The following is a 14,029-nucleotide window of genomic DNA, read 5'->3' as shown; positions in this document are numbered from 1 at the left end:
CTATACACTCACATACAGACCCATACTGACCTATCTATCCACTCACATACAGACCCATACTGACCTATCCACTCACATACAGACCCACACTGACCTATCCACTCACATACAGACCCATACTGACCTATCCACTCACATACAGACCCACACTGAGCTATCCACTCACATACAGACCCACACTGACCTATCTATCCACTCACATACAGACACATACTGACCTATCCACTCACATACAGACCCATACTGACCTATCCACTCACATACAGACCCACACTGACCTATCTATCCACTCACATACAGACCCATACTGACCTATCCACTCACATACAGACCCACACTGACCTATCCACTCACATACAGACCCACACTGACCTATCTATTCCCTCACATACAGACCCACACTGACCTATCTATTCCCTCACATACAGACCCACACTGACCTATCCACTCACATACAGACCCACACTGACCTATCTATACACTCACATACAGACCCACACTGACCTATCCACTCACATACAGACCCACACTGACCTATCCACTCACATACAGACCCACACTGACCTATCTATCCACTCACATACAGACCCACACTGACCTATCCACTCACATACAGACCCACACTGACCTATCCACTCACATACAGACCCACACTGACCTATCCACTCACATACAGACCCACACTGACCTATCTATCCACTCACATACAGACCCACACTGACCTATCTATACACTCACATACAGACCCACACTGACCTATCCACTCACATACAGACCCACACTGACCTATCTATCTACTCACATACAGACCCACACTGACCTATCTATCCACTCACATACAGACCCACACTGACCTATCTATCCACTCACATACAGACCCACACTGACCTATCTATACACTCACATACAGACCCACACTGACCTATCTATCCACTCACATACAGACCCACACTGACCTATCCACTCACATACAGACCCACACTGACCTATCCACTCACATACAGACCCATACTGACCTATCCACTCACATACAGACCCATACTGACCTATCTATCCACTCACATACAGACCCACACTGACCTATCTATACACTCACATACAGACCCATACTGACCTATCCACTCACATACAGACCCACACTGACCTATCCACTCACATACAGACCCATACTGACCTATCTATCCACTCACATACAGACCCACACTGACCTATCTATCCACTCACATACAGACCCATACTGACCTATCCACTCACATACAGACCCACACTGACCTATACACTCACATACAGACCCACACTGACCTATCTATCCACTCACATACAGACCCACACTGACCTATCTATCCACTCACATACAGACCCACACTGACTTATCCACTCACATACAGACCCACACTGACCTATCCACTCACATACAGACCCACACTGACCTATCCACTCACATACAGACCCATACTGACCTATCCACTCACATACAGACCCATACTGACCTATCCACTCACATACAGACCCATACTGACCTATCTATCCACTCACATACAGACCCACACTGACCTATCTATACACTCACATACAGACCCATACTGACCTATCCACTCACATACAGACCCACACTGACCTATCCACTCACATACAGACCCATACTGACCTATCTATCCACTCACATACAGACCCACACTGACCTATCTATCCACTCACATACAGACCCATACTGACCTATCCACTCACATACAGACCCACACTGACCTATCCACTCACATACAGACCCACACTGACCTATCTATCCACTCACATACAGACCCACACTGACCTATCCACTCACATACAGACCCACACTGACCTATCCACTCACATACAGACCCATACTGACCTATCCACTCACATACAGACCCATACTGACCTATCCACTCACATACAGACCCATACTGACCTATCTATCCACTCACATACAGACCCACACTGACCTATCTATACACTCACATACAGACCCATACTGACCTATCCACTCACATACAGACCCACACTGACCTATCCACTCACATACAGACCCATACTGACCTATCTATCCACTCACATACAGACCCACACTGACCTATCTATCCACTCACATACAGACCCATACTGACCTATCCACTCACATACAGACCCACACTGACCTATACACTCACATACAGACCCACACTGACCTATCCACTCACATACAGACCCACACTGACCTATCTATCCACTCACATACAGACCCATACTGACCTATCCACTCACATACAGACCCACACTGACCTATCCACTCACATACAGACCCACACTGACCTATCTATCCACTCACATACAGACCCACACTGACCTATCTATCCACTCACATACAGACCCACACTGACCTATCTATCCACTCACATACAGACCCACACTGACCTATCTATCCACTCACATACAGACCCACACTGACCTATCCACTCACATACAGACCCACACTGACCTATCCACTCACATACAGACCCACACTGACCTATCTATCCACTCACATACAGACCCACACTGACCTATCTATCCACTCACATACAGACCCACACTGACCTATCTATCCACTCACATACAGACCTATACTGACCTACCCACTTACATACAGACCCACACTGACCTATCCACTCACATACAGACCCACACTGACCTATCTATCCACTCACATACAGACCCACACTGACCTATCTATCCACTCACATACAGACCCACACTGACCTATCTATACACTCACATACAGACCCACACTGACCTATCCACTCACATACAGACCCACACTGACCTATCTATACACTCACATACAGACCCATACTGACCTATCCACTCACATACAGACCCACACTGACCTATCTATCCACTCACATACAGACCCATACTGACCTATCTATCCACTCACATACAGACCCATACTGACTTATCTATACACTCACATACAGACCCATACTGACCTATCCACTCACATACAGACCCATACTGACCTATCTATCCACTCACATACAGACCCATACTGACCTATCTATCCACTCACATACAGACCCATACTGACTTATCTATCCACTCACATACAGACCCACACTGACCTATCTATCCACTCACATACAGACCCATACTGACCTATCTATCCACTCACATACAGACCTATACTGACCTACCCACTTACATACAGACCCACACTGACCTATCCACTCACATACAGACCCACACTGACCTATCTATCCACTCACATACAGACCCACACTGACCTATCTATCCACTCACATACAGACCCACACTGACCTATCCACTCACATACAGACCCACACTGACCTATCTATACACTCACATACAGACCCATACTGACCTATCCACTCACATACAGACCCACACTGACCTATCTATCCACTCACATACAGACCCATACTGACCTATCCACTCACATACAGACCCACACTGACCTATCCACTCACATACAGACCCACACTGACCTATCTATCCACTCACATACAGACCCATACTGACCTATCTATCCACTCACATACAGACCTATACTGACCTACCCACTTACATACAGACCCACACTGACCTATCCACTCACATACAGACCCACACTGACCTATCTATCCACTCACATACAGACCCACACTGACCTATCTATCCACTCACATACAGACCCACACTGACCTATCTATACACTCACATACAGACCCACACTGACCTATCCACTCACATACAGACCCACACTGACCTATCTATACACTCACATACAGACCCATACTGACCTATCCACTCACATACAGACCCACACTGACCTATCTATCCACTCACATACAGACCCATACTGACCTATCTATCCACTCACATACAGACCCATACTGACTTATCTATACACTCACATACAGACCCATACTGACCTATCCACTCACATACAGACCCACACTGACCTATCCACTCACATACAGACCCACACTGACCTATCTATCCACTCACATACAGACCCACACTGACCTATCTATCCACTCACATACAGACCCACACTGACCTATCTATCCACTCACATACAGACCCACACTGACCTATCCACTCACATACAGACCCACACTGACCTATCCACTCACATACAGACCCACACTGACCTATCTATCCACTCACATACAGACCCATACTGACCTATCTATCCACTCACATACAGACCTATACTGACCTACCCACTTACATACAGACCCACACTGACCTATCCACTCACATACAGACCCACACTGACCTATCTATCCACTCACATACAGACCCACACTGACCTATCTATCCACTCACATACAGACCCACACTGACCTATCTATACACTCACATACAGACCCACACTGACCTATCCACTCACATACAGACCCACACTGACCTATCTATACACTCACATACAGACCCATACTGACCTATCCACTCACATACAGACCCACACTGACCTATCTATCCACTCACATACAGACCCATACTGACCTATCTATCCACTCACATACAGACCCATACTGACTTATCTATACACTCACATACAGACCCATACTGACCTATCCACTCACATACAGACCCATACTGACCTATCTATCCACTCACATACAGACCCATACTGACCTATCTATCCACTCACATACAGACCCATACTGACTTATCTATCCACTCACATACAGACCCACACTGACCTATCTATCCACTCACATACAGACCCATACTGACCTATCTATCCACTCACATACAGACCTATACTGACCTACCCACTTACATACAGACCCACACTGACCTATCTATCCACTCACATACAGACCCACACTGACCTATCTATCCACTCACATACAGACCCACACTGACCTATCTATCCACTCACATACAGACCCACACTGACCTATCCACTCACATACAGACCCACACTGACCTATCTATACACTCACATACAGACCCATACTGACCTATCCACTCACATACAGACCCACACTGACCTATCTATCCACTCACATACAGACCCATACTGACCTATCCACTCACATACAGACCCACACTGACCTATCCACTCACATACAGACCCACACTGACCTATCCACTCACATACAGACCCATACTGACCTATCTATCCACTCACATACAGACCCATACTGACCTATCCACTCACATACAGACCCATACTGACCTATCCACTCACATACAGACCCACACTGACCTATCCACTCACATACAGACCCACACTGACCTATCCACTCACATACAGACCCACACTGACCTATCTATCCACTCACATACAGACCCATACTGACCTATCTATCCACTCACATACAGACCTATACTGACCTACCCACTTACATACAGACCCACACTGACCTATCCACTCACATACAGACCCACACTGACCTATCTATCCACTCACATACAGACCCACACTGACCTATCCACTCACATACAGACCCATACTGACCTATCCACTCACATACAGACCCATACTGACCTATCTATTCCCTCACATACAGACCCACACTGACCTATCCACTCACATACAGACCCACACTGACCTATCCACTCACATACAGACCCACACTGACCTATCTATCCACTCACATACAGACCCACACTGACCTATCTATCCCACTCACATACAGACCCACACTGACCTATCTATCCACTCACATACAGACCCACACTGACCTATCCACTCACATACAGACCCACACTGACCTATCCACTCACATACAGACCCATACTGACCTATCTATTCCCTCACATACAGACCCACACTGACCTATCCACTCACATACAGACCCATACTGACCTATCTATTCCCTCACATACAGACCCACACTGACCTATCCACTCACATACAGACCCACACTGACCTATCTATTCCCTCACATACAGACCCACACTGACCTATCTATACACTCACATACAGACCCATACTGACCTATCTATCCACTCACATACAGACCCATACTGACTTATCTATCCACTCACATACAGACCCACACTGACTTATCTATCCACTCACATACAGACCCACACTGACCTATCTATCCACTCACATACAGACCCACACTGACCTATCTATCCACTCACATACAGACCCATACTGACCTATCTATCCACTCACATACAGACCTATACTGACCTACCCACTTACATACAGACCCACACTGACCTATCCACTCACATACAGACCCACACTGACCTATCTATCCACTCACATACAGACCCACACTGACCTATCTATCCACTCACATACAGACCCACACTGACCTATCTATCCACTCACATACAGACCCACACTGACCTATCTATCCACTCACATACAGACCCATACTGACCTATCTATCCACTCACATACAGACCTATACTGACCTACCCACTTACATACAGACCCACACTGACCTATCCACTCACATACAGACCCATACTGACCTATCTATCCACTCACATACAGACCCACACTGACCTATCTATCCACTCACATACAGACCCACACTGACCTATCCACTCACATACAGACCCACACTGACCTATCTATCCACTCACATACAGACCCACACTGACCTATCTATCCACTCACATACAGACCCACACTGACCTATCCACTCACATACAGACCCACACTGACCTATCCACTCACATACAGACCCACACTGACCTATCCACTCACATACAGACCCACACTGACCTATCTATACACTCACATACAGACCCATACTGACCTATCCACTCACATACAGACCCACACTGACCTATCTATCCACTCACATACAGACCCATACTGACCTATCCACTCACATACAGACCCACACTGACTTATCCACTCACATACAGACCCACACTGACCTATCCACTCACATACAGACCCATACTGACCTATCTATCCACTCACATACAGACCCATACTGACCTATCCACTCACATACAGACCCATACTGACCTATCTATATACTTACATAGAGACCCATACCAAATACATTTGAAATGCGTCTTCTGCATGTATGCTTATAGAACAAACTAGAAAGGGAAGTTTGAGAACAAACTTCATGTTGGTTTGAAAAATGTGTCACTGAATAAAAAAACTGATTTGCTATTGTTGGCTCCACCCAGTTTTTCTAACCTTGGACCAAAGTTATATAGTAAAAACCACTGTGCAAAATAGGGGGACCCTGGTTTAAATACAGGTATTGGACCCATTATCGGGAAACCCATTATCCAGAAAGTTCTGAATTACAGAAAGGCCATGTCCCATAGATTCCATTTTAATTAAATAATTCCCATTTTAAAAAAATAGTTCCTTTTTCTCTCATATAATAAGACAGCAGCTTGTTCTTGAACCCAAATATGATATAATTTATCCTTGTTGGAGCCAAAACAATCCTATTGAGTTAATTACTGTTCAAATAATTTTTTAGTAGACCTAAGAGATCTGAATTACAGAAAGACCCCTTATCCGGAAAACTACAGGTCCCATACCTGTAGTGTCTGAATGGCAGAAATTTTAATTTCCCCACTGAAAGTCAATGAGTGACATCTGATTGGCGGTCAGTGGCTCCGCCCACTTTTTCTAACCTGGAACTGCAATTACCCAGTGACTAATTGCAAAGTTCAGGGACCCCGGGATTAATAGTTAAAAAATGGCAGCAGTTTAAATTTAAACCAGTAAAAATCAATAGGTAAATTGTGGTTGGTGGGTGTGCCCACTTTTTCTAGCCTTGAGACAGTGGGCACCCTGGCAGTATTTAAAATTTAAACCAATGAAATTCAATGGATGAAATCTGATTGGCTTGTCAGTGGCCCAACCCATGTTTCCTATTTTTGAACTGCAGTCCCCCGGTGACCAACTTTGCAAAGTTTTGGCATAAAAATTGTGGGACTGACAGCATTTTACACTTCACCATTGAAAGTAAAGAGGTTAAATGTGATTGGCTGTTGGTGGCTCTGCCCAGTTTTTCTAACTTTGAACCTCAAATACCCAGTGACTAACTTTGCAAAGTTTAATAACCCTGGCATTAATACTTAACTAATGGCATCAGTTTAAATATAAACCAAACAAATGTAATGGGTGGAAATAGCTTGGATGTTGGTGGCTCCACCCACTTTTCCTAACCTTTAACCTTAGTTCCCCAGTGACACACTATGAAAAGTTTTGGGACACTGGCATTAAACATGTGAGAATGGCAGAAGTTAAAATTTTCCCATGAAAATCAATGAAATAAATCTGATTGCCTGTCTGTAGCTCCACCCACTTTTAAAAAATCTTGAATTATTGTCACCCAGTGATTAACCTTGGGGACCCTGGCATAAATACTATAAGAATGGCAGCATTTTAAATTTCAACCAAAAAAATGGTTTCAATGGAAAAATGTTTCAGTGGAAAAATGGTTACCCTGCAAAGTTTGGGGACATTAGTATTAATATTTAAAGAATGGCAGCAGTTAAAATTTAAACATATGAAGTCTATAGGTGAAATGTGATTGGCTGTTGTTGGCCCTGCCCACTTTTCTAAACTTGGAACGTAGTCACCCAGTGACAAACTGTGCAAAGTTTGGGGACCCTGCCATTAAACATGTGAGATTGGCAGCAGTTAAAATTTCCCCACTGATAACAATGAAAGAAATGTGATTGGCTTTCCCAAAATTTGGGATCCCTGGCATCAAACCAATAAAATTTAATAGATGCAATCTGATTGGCTGTTGGTAGCTCTGCCCACTTTTGCAAAACTGAAACTGCTGTCCCCTAGTGACCAACTGTGTTGGGGACGCTGGTGTTATTACTGTGAGAATGGCAGCAGGTTGGATTTCCCCATTGAAAGTCAATAGGTAAAATCTGATTGGCTGTTGCTGGCTATGCCCTCTTTTTTGAAGAAAAAAAAATTTCAATACGTAGTCACCCAGTGGGTATATTACGTAGTCACCAAGGGGTATATTTATCATGCTGTGTAAAAAGTGGAGTAAAACATCACCAGTGATGTTGCTTATATTAGCCAATCAGATTATTTGCTTTGATTTTCTAACTGTTAAAATCTAGTTGCTGATTGGTTGCCCTGGGCAACATCACCAGTAATGCTTCACTCCACTTTTTACACAGCATGATAAATATACCCCTAAATGTAAAAAGTTTGGGGACCCCGGCGTTATTACTGTGAGACTGGCAGCAGGTTGAATTTCCGCCAAGTCAATAGGTAAAATCTGATTGGCTGTTCGCAGCTCCGCCCACTTTTGGGCATCCAACAATCATCATTCAGGCTGAGCCCATGACTGTGTGATTCAAGTTTGGGGAGTGTGGCCTCAAAGCTGTAAGATTGGCAGCAGTTTCAATTTCCCCATTAAAGTCAATGGGTGAAATTTGATGTCAGGGGCTGTTGTTGGCCCCTCCCACTTTGGGGTCATCCAACAAACTGTTTCATTTGGGGTGACCCCATGATTATGTTATACAAGTTTGGGGGCTGTAGCTTCAAAGCTGTAAGTGTGGCAGCAGTTTGAAAATCTTCCCTGTCAAAGTCAATGGGAAAATTAGGGGGTTCGGAGCGGCGCCACAAAAAGACGGGGGCGGGATCACTTGGAAAAGCACAAGCAACCTGCTCCGCTATAGGGCGAAGATGTGTGGGGAGTTTGGGTGTTGTACCCCTAAAACTGTAGGAGGAAAATGGGGGCGCTAAGAATAAGAAGAAGCGGAAGAATAAGCTGAAGTGCAAGAACAGTCTGTGGGGTTTAAACATAATGAATTACTCAATTTTAATTTCAGTCAATAACTGTCTTTTTATTTCAGAGCTGTTCAGTCTCCCACGAATAAAAGTGAGGCCAGATCAGGTGACAGAAGGAGATCACATGACCATAACATGTGACACAAAGCTCCACCCACACAGAAATACTACAGAGCTGCAGTTTGCTTTCTACAGAAATGAGACTAAAGTACAAGAATTCAGTTCATCTTATGAATACAGAGTCCTCTCATTTGCGCTGAATTATTCTGGGAATTATACCTGTGAGGTACAAACATCAAATGGCAGTGTGAGGAAGAGGAGCAGTGTGTTGGATATCCCTCTAAAGCGGAACACATCAGTTAATAATTTAGGTAATTACACAAAGCCAGTACTCATATTCACCTATTTTGTGACATGGAAGGGTCAGAATTAGAATTATATATATCTATATACATTGTGAGCAGGATCAGACAAACAGGCAGATCTTTAGTGTGGAAAGGTCCATTTTTAATATAAACAGTCTCACACTCTGTTGCCAACAAAAGCCTTGCCCCACTTGGGCTCTAACTAATACACAGGGTACTTTCCCTCTCTGTTACGGGTCCCCTACTGGGATTCCCGGCTAAACCCCAAAATACAACTGCACAGAGTCACTGTACCTTCACAGAGTCCTTTCTTTGCTTGGGAATAAATCAGCAGCATCCCAAGCTGTTCCATAAGGCACAGCCCTTCCTTCTCTCAGGTCTCAGTCTGTCTGGGCCCTCACTCTCTCTGGCTGCTAGCATATCCAAGCCTGCTAATTATTGCCCAGGCGAGACTTCCTTGGGGAATTAACCCACTAAGAACCATTATACATAAGGGAGTGGGAGATGAATCTATATAGATATTATAAATATATATAAGAAAGAGTACTGCACTCACAGAGGCTTAATGCAAAAGAAAAGTGTTTATTGAAAAGGATCCAACGTTTCAAAATGTTCTTCCATATTTTTTGAGCTTCCTGTATGAATCTTCTTTCCAAAATATTTCTTGGAATTGCCATTTCATATTCTATATTACTGCCAACTTCTCTCATAAGCTGGGAAATGTTTGGGACACCCTATTTTTTCCAATTTTTGGCAATTAAAAGTCTGACTGTATTTGATAATTGGACAATTACTATTTCCAGAGCTTTGTTAGGAAGTTTATCATAAATGTTTAGTAACACCAGTTCTGGGGATAAAACAAAATCTCGTGAGATGTAATTCAATATCAGAGAAAATGCTGAGGTCCAGAAGGATTGGATGGTAGAACAGGAGCACCATATGTGTAACATATCCCCTATTTCTTTGTTACATCTCCAACAAGTATTAACAGTTCCTGGATAGATCTACAATAATTTTAAGAGGGTTAGGTACCGCTGTTTCACTTTTTAACCCTTTAAGTGCCATGGGACGTAGATTCTACGTCCAAGGCACTAAAGGACCAAAGTGCCATGGGACGTAGAATCTACGTCCAATGGCACTGTCGGGTTTACAAGCGCTGCGCTCGCTTTTAAAGCAGCGCAGCGCTTGTAAACCCCTCAGATCCCCCTAGGCAACGAGCAGAGCAGCACATACTCACCGATCCGGTCCCCCAGCGCCGGCGATCGGGTCCTCCAGCCAATGACAGCAGTGGGCACGCGTTGATGACGTGTCCACTGCTGTCCCTTTAAATATCGCCGCCTACTGTCAGCTCCCTCACTCCTGCTGCGCACGTTGGACCGGATGGAGCTCCCCTGCTGCCTTCCTGCTGGATTTATCGCCCCTGATCGCCTCTGATCGCCTGCCTGCCTTGGGTAAGCTGAACTACAACTCTCTACCACTGTTTATTTTGCTTATTTCTATCTCAACTGTCTAAAAAAAATTTTTTTTTCCCATTTTTTCTTCTATCTTTGTCATTATTACACTTTTGTACACATACACACTTATTTACAACTTTCCCAAGCACACACAGACACTTACACACACACTTACACTTACACTTTTTTTTTTTTTTTCTTTCTTTTCTTTCTTTCTTTGCTTTCTTTGGCAGTCTTTTTTTTTTACTAAAACTTTATTTCTGATCTTGCTCTATAATTATCTGATTTATTTGGTTGCATTTTAGTGTTTTTTTGGCATTTTCATAATTGATTTCTGTTTTTGAATTATTCTAATGCACTGTAACTTTTTTATTGCTATTGGGTGCTGAATTTGCAGTGACGTTGGTGGATCCAGGGCTCTGACCACCGATTTCATTGCAATTATTGTTCTTCTGTTGGTTTAGGTGGTTTTATTGGATTTTACTGATTTTATGGTGTTTTATCTTTGCATTGTTCTTTGTGTGTTTAGTGCCCCCAAAAAGGTTGCTTTTGCAGTGACATTGGTGGATCCAGGGCTCTTACCGATTTCATTGCAACTATTGTTCTTTGATTGCTTTTAGTGGTTTTATTCCATTTTAACTTCATTTGATTTCAGTTGTTCTAGAAAGGTCCAGAGGTGCTAAGATTGTTCTGGTAGTTTCTATTGCCAAGGGTTAGGCTGATGCCACACATGGCGTAGGGCTGATTTTTTCAGCAAGTGGAAAAACGCTTGCCGAAAATTCAGCCCTACGCCTGCTACTTGTGCCTGCACCCGAATGAATGGGATACGCTCGGGTGCAGACACATGTAGCCGATATACGCATGAAAACGCGAGACTTTGCATTCTCACACGTTTTCATGCGTATATTGGCTACATGTGCCTGCACCCGAGCGTATCCCATTCATTCGGGTGCAGGCAAAAAAAAAGGGGTGCATAGAGTGCAGCCCCAATATTATGCATTTTCAGGTTTGGTGGCCATGTACTTATGTGCAACCAGACATAGGTATCGTTTTATTCAGGGGAATTTGCAGATTGATGGTTAGTAAGTTTTTGGTAGTTGCCATGGAGATTTTGGGGAGAAATCTAGGTTTTTTTATCTGGTTTTTCCTTGATTTCTGACCAAAATCTAGGGTTGTATCTGGTTTTTCCTTGATTTCTGACCAAAGCGCTGACTTCTGCAAGGGACTGCGGCCACAATTTTCCATGTAGAAAGAGGAGAGTGGCGTCTCTGAATAGCTGAAGGTGTGCACTTTTCAGAAATATATAGTTTGCGGGGGTTATTTCACAGGTATGGGGGTGTTTAGACTAAATAACTGCAGGTAGAGCACATAGAGCACAGCCCCCCCTTATGCATTGCCCCTGTTTGGGGGCATTTGGTGGCCACGTCTTTATGTGTACCCATACATATGGGGTATCGTTTTATTCAGGGGAACTTGCAGATTGAGGTTTAGTAAGTTTTTGGTAGTTGCCATGGAGATTTTGGGGAGAAATCTAGGTTTTTATCTGGTTTTTCCTTGATTTCTGACCAAAATCTAGGGTTGTATCTGGTTTTTCCTTGATTTCTGACCAAAGCGCTGACTTCTGCAAGGGACTGCGGCCACAATTTTCCATGTAGAAAGAGAAGAATGGTGTCTCTGAATAGCTGAAGGTGTGCACTTTTTGTAAATATATAGATTGTGGGGGTTATCTCACAGGTAGGGGGGGTTATCACTGAAAAACTGCAGGTAGTGCACATAGAGCGCAGCCTCCAAAATTTCAACTGAAATTGCCCTTATGCATTGCCCCTGTTTTGGGGCATTTGGTGGCCACGTCTTTATGTGCACCCATACATATGGGGTATCCTTTTATTCAGGGGAACTTGCAGATTGATGGTTAGTAAGTTTTTGGTAGTTCCCATGGAGATTTTGTGGAGAAATCTAGGTTTGTATCTAGTTTTTCCTTGATTTCTGACCAAAGCGCTGACTTCTGCAAGGGACTGCGGCCACAATTGTCCATGTAGAAAGAGAAGAGTGGTGTCTCTGAATAGCTGAAGGTGTGCACTTTTTGTAAATATATAGATTGTGGGGGTTATCTCACAGGTAGGGGGGGTTAACACTGAAAAACTGCAGGTAGTGCACATAGAGCGCAGCCCCCAAAATTTCAACTGAAATTGCCCTTATGCATTGCCCCTGTTTTGGGGCATTTGGTGGCCAAGTCTTTATGTGCACCCATACATATGGGGTATCGTTTTATTCAGGGGAACTTGCAGATTGAGGTTTAGTAAGTTTTTGGTAGTTGCCATGGAGATTTTGGGGAGAAATCTAGGTTTTTATCTGGTTTTTCCTTGATTTCTGACCAAAATCTAGGGTTGTATCTCGTTTTTCCTTGATTTCTGACCAAAGCGCTGACTTCTGCAAGGGACTGCGGCCACAATTTTCCATGTAGAAAGAGAAGAATGGTGTCTCTGAATAGCTGAAGGTGTGCACTT

The 14,029-nt window shown here is 43.9% G+C and overlaps 1 protein-coding gene across 1 annotated transcript in view; it reads left to right on the top strand.

Annotated features, from left to right (window-relative positions):
- The window catches only part of LOC100495544 (Fc receptor-like protein 4), a 103,868-nt gene that overhangs the window by 42,845 nt on the left and 46,994 nt on the right, over positions 1–14,029 (top strand). Inside the window, exon 7 of the mRNA XM_012969905.2 lies at positions 9,769–10,074. Coding sequence (XP_012825359.1) covers positions 9,769–10,074 — 306 coding nt within the window. The remainder of the gene's footprint in view (positions 1–9,768; positions 10,075–14,029) is intronic.

The sequence above is a fragment of the Xenopus tropicalis genome, chromosome 8 (genome assembly GCF_000004195.4).
Source record: "Xenopus tropicalis strain Nigerian chromosome 8, UCB_Xtro_10.0, whole genome shotgun sequence".
In the NCBI taxonomy this organism is placed as follows: domain Eukaryota; kingdom Metazoa; phylum Chordata; class Amphibia; order Anura; family Pipidae; genus Xenopus; species Xenopus tropicalis.
Note: the sequence above shows the minus strand (reverse complement) of the source record. Positions and strands in the feature narration are given on the sequence as shown.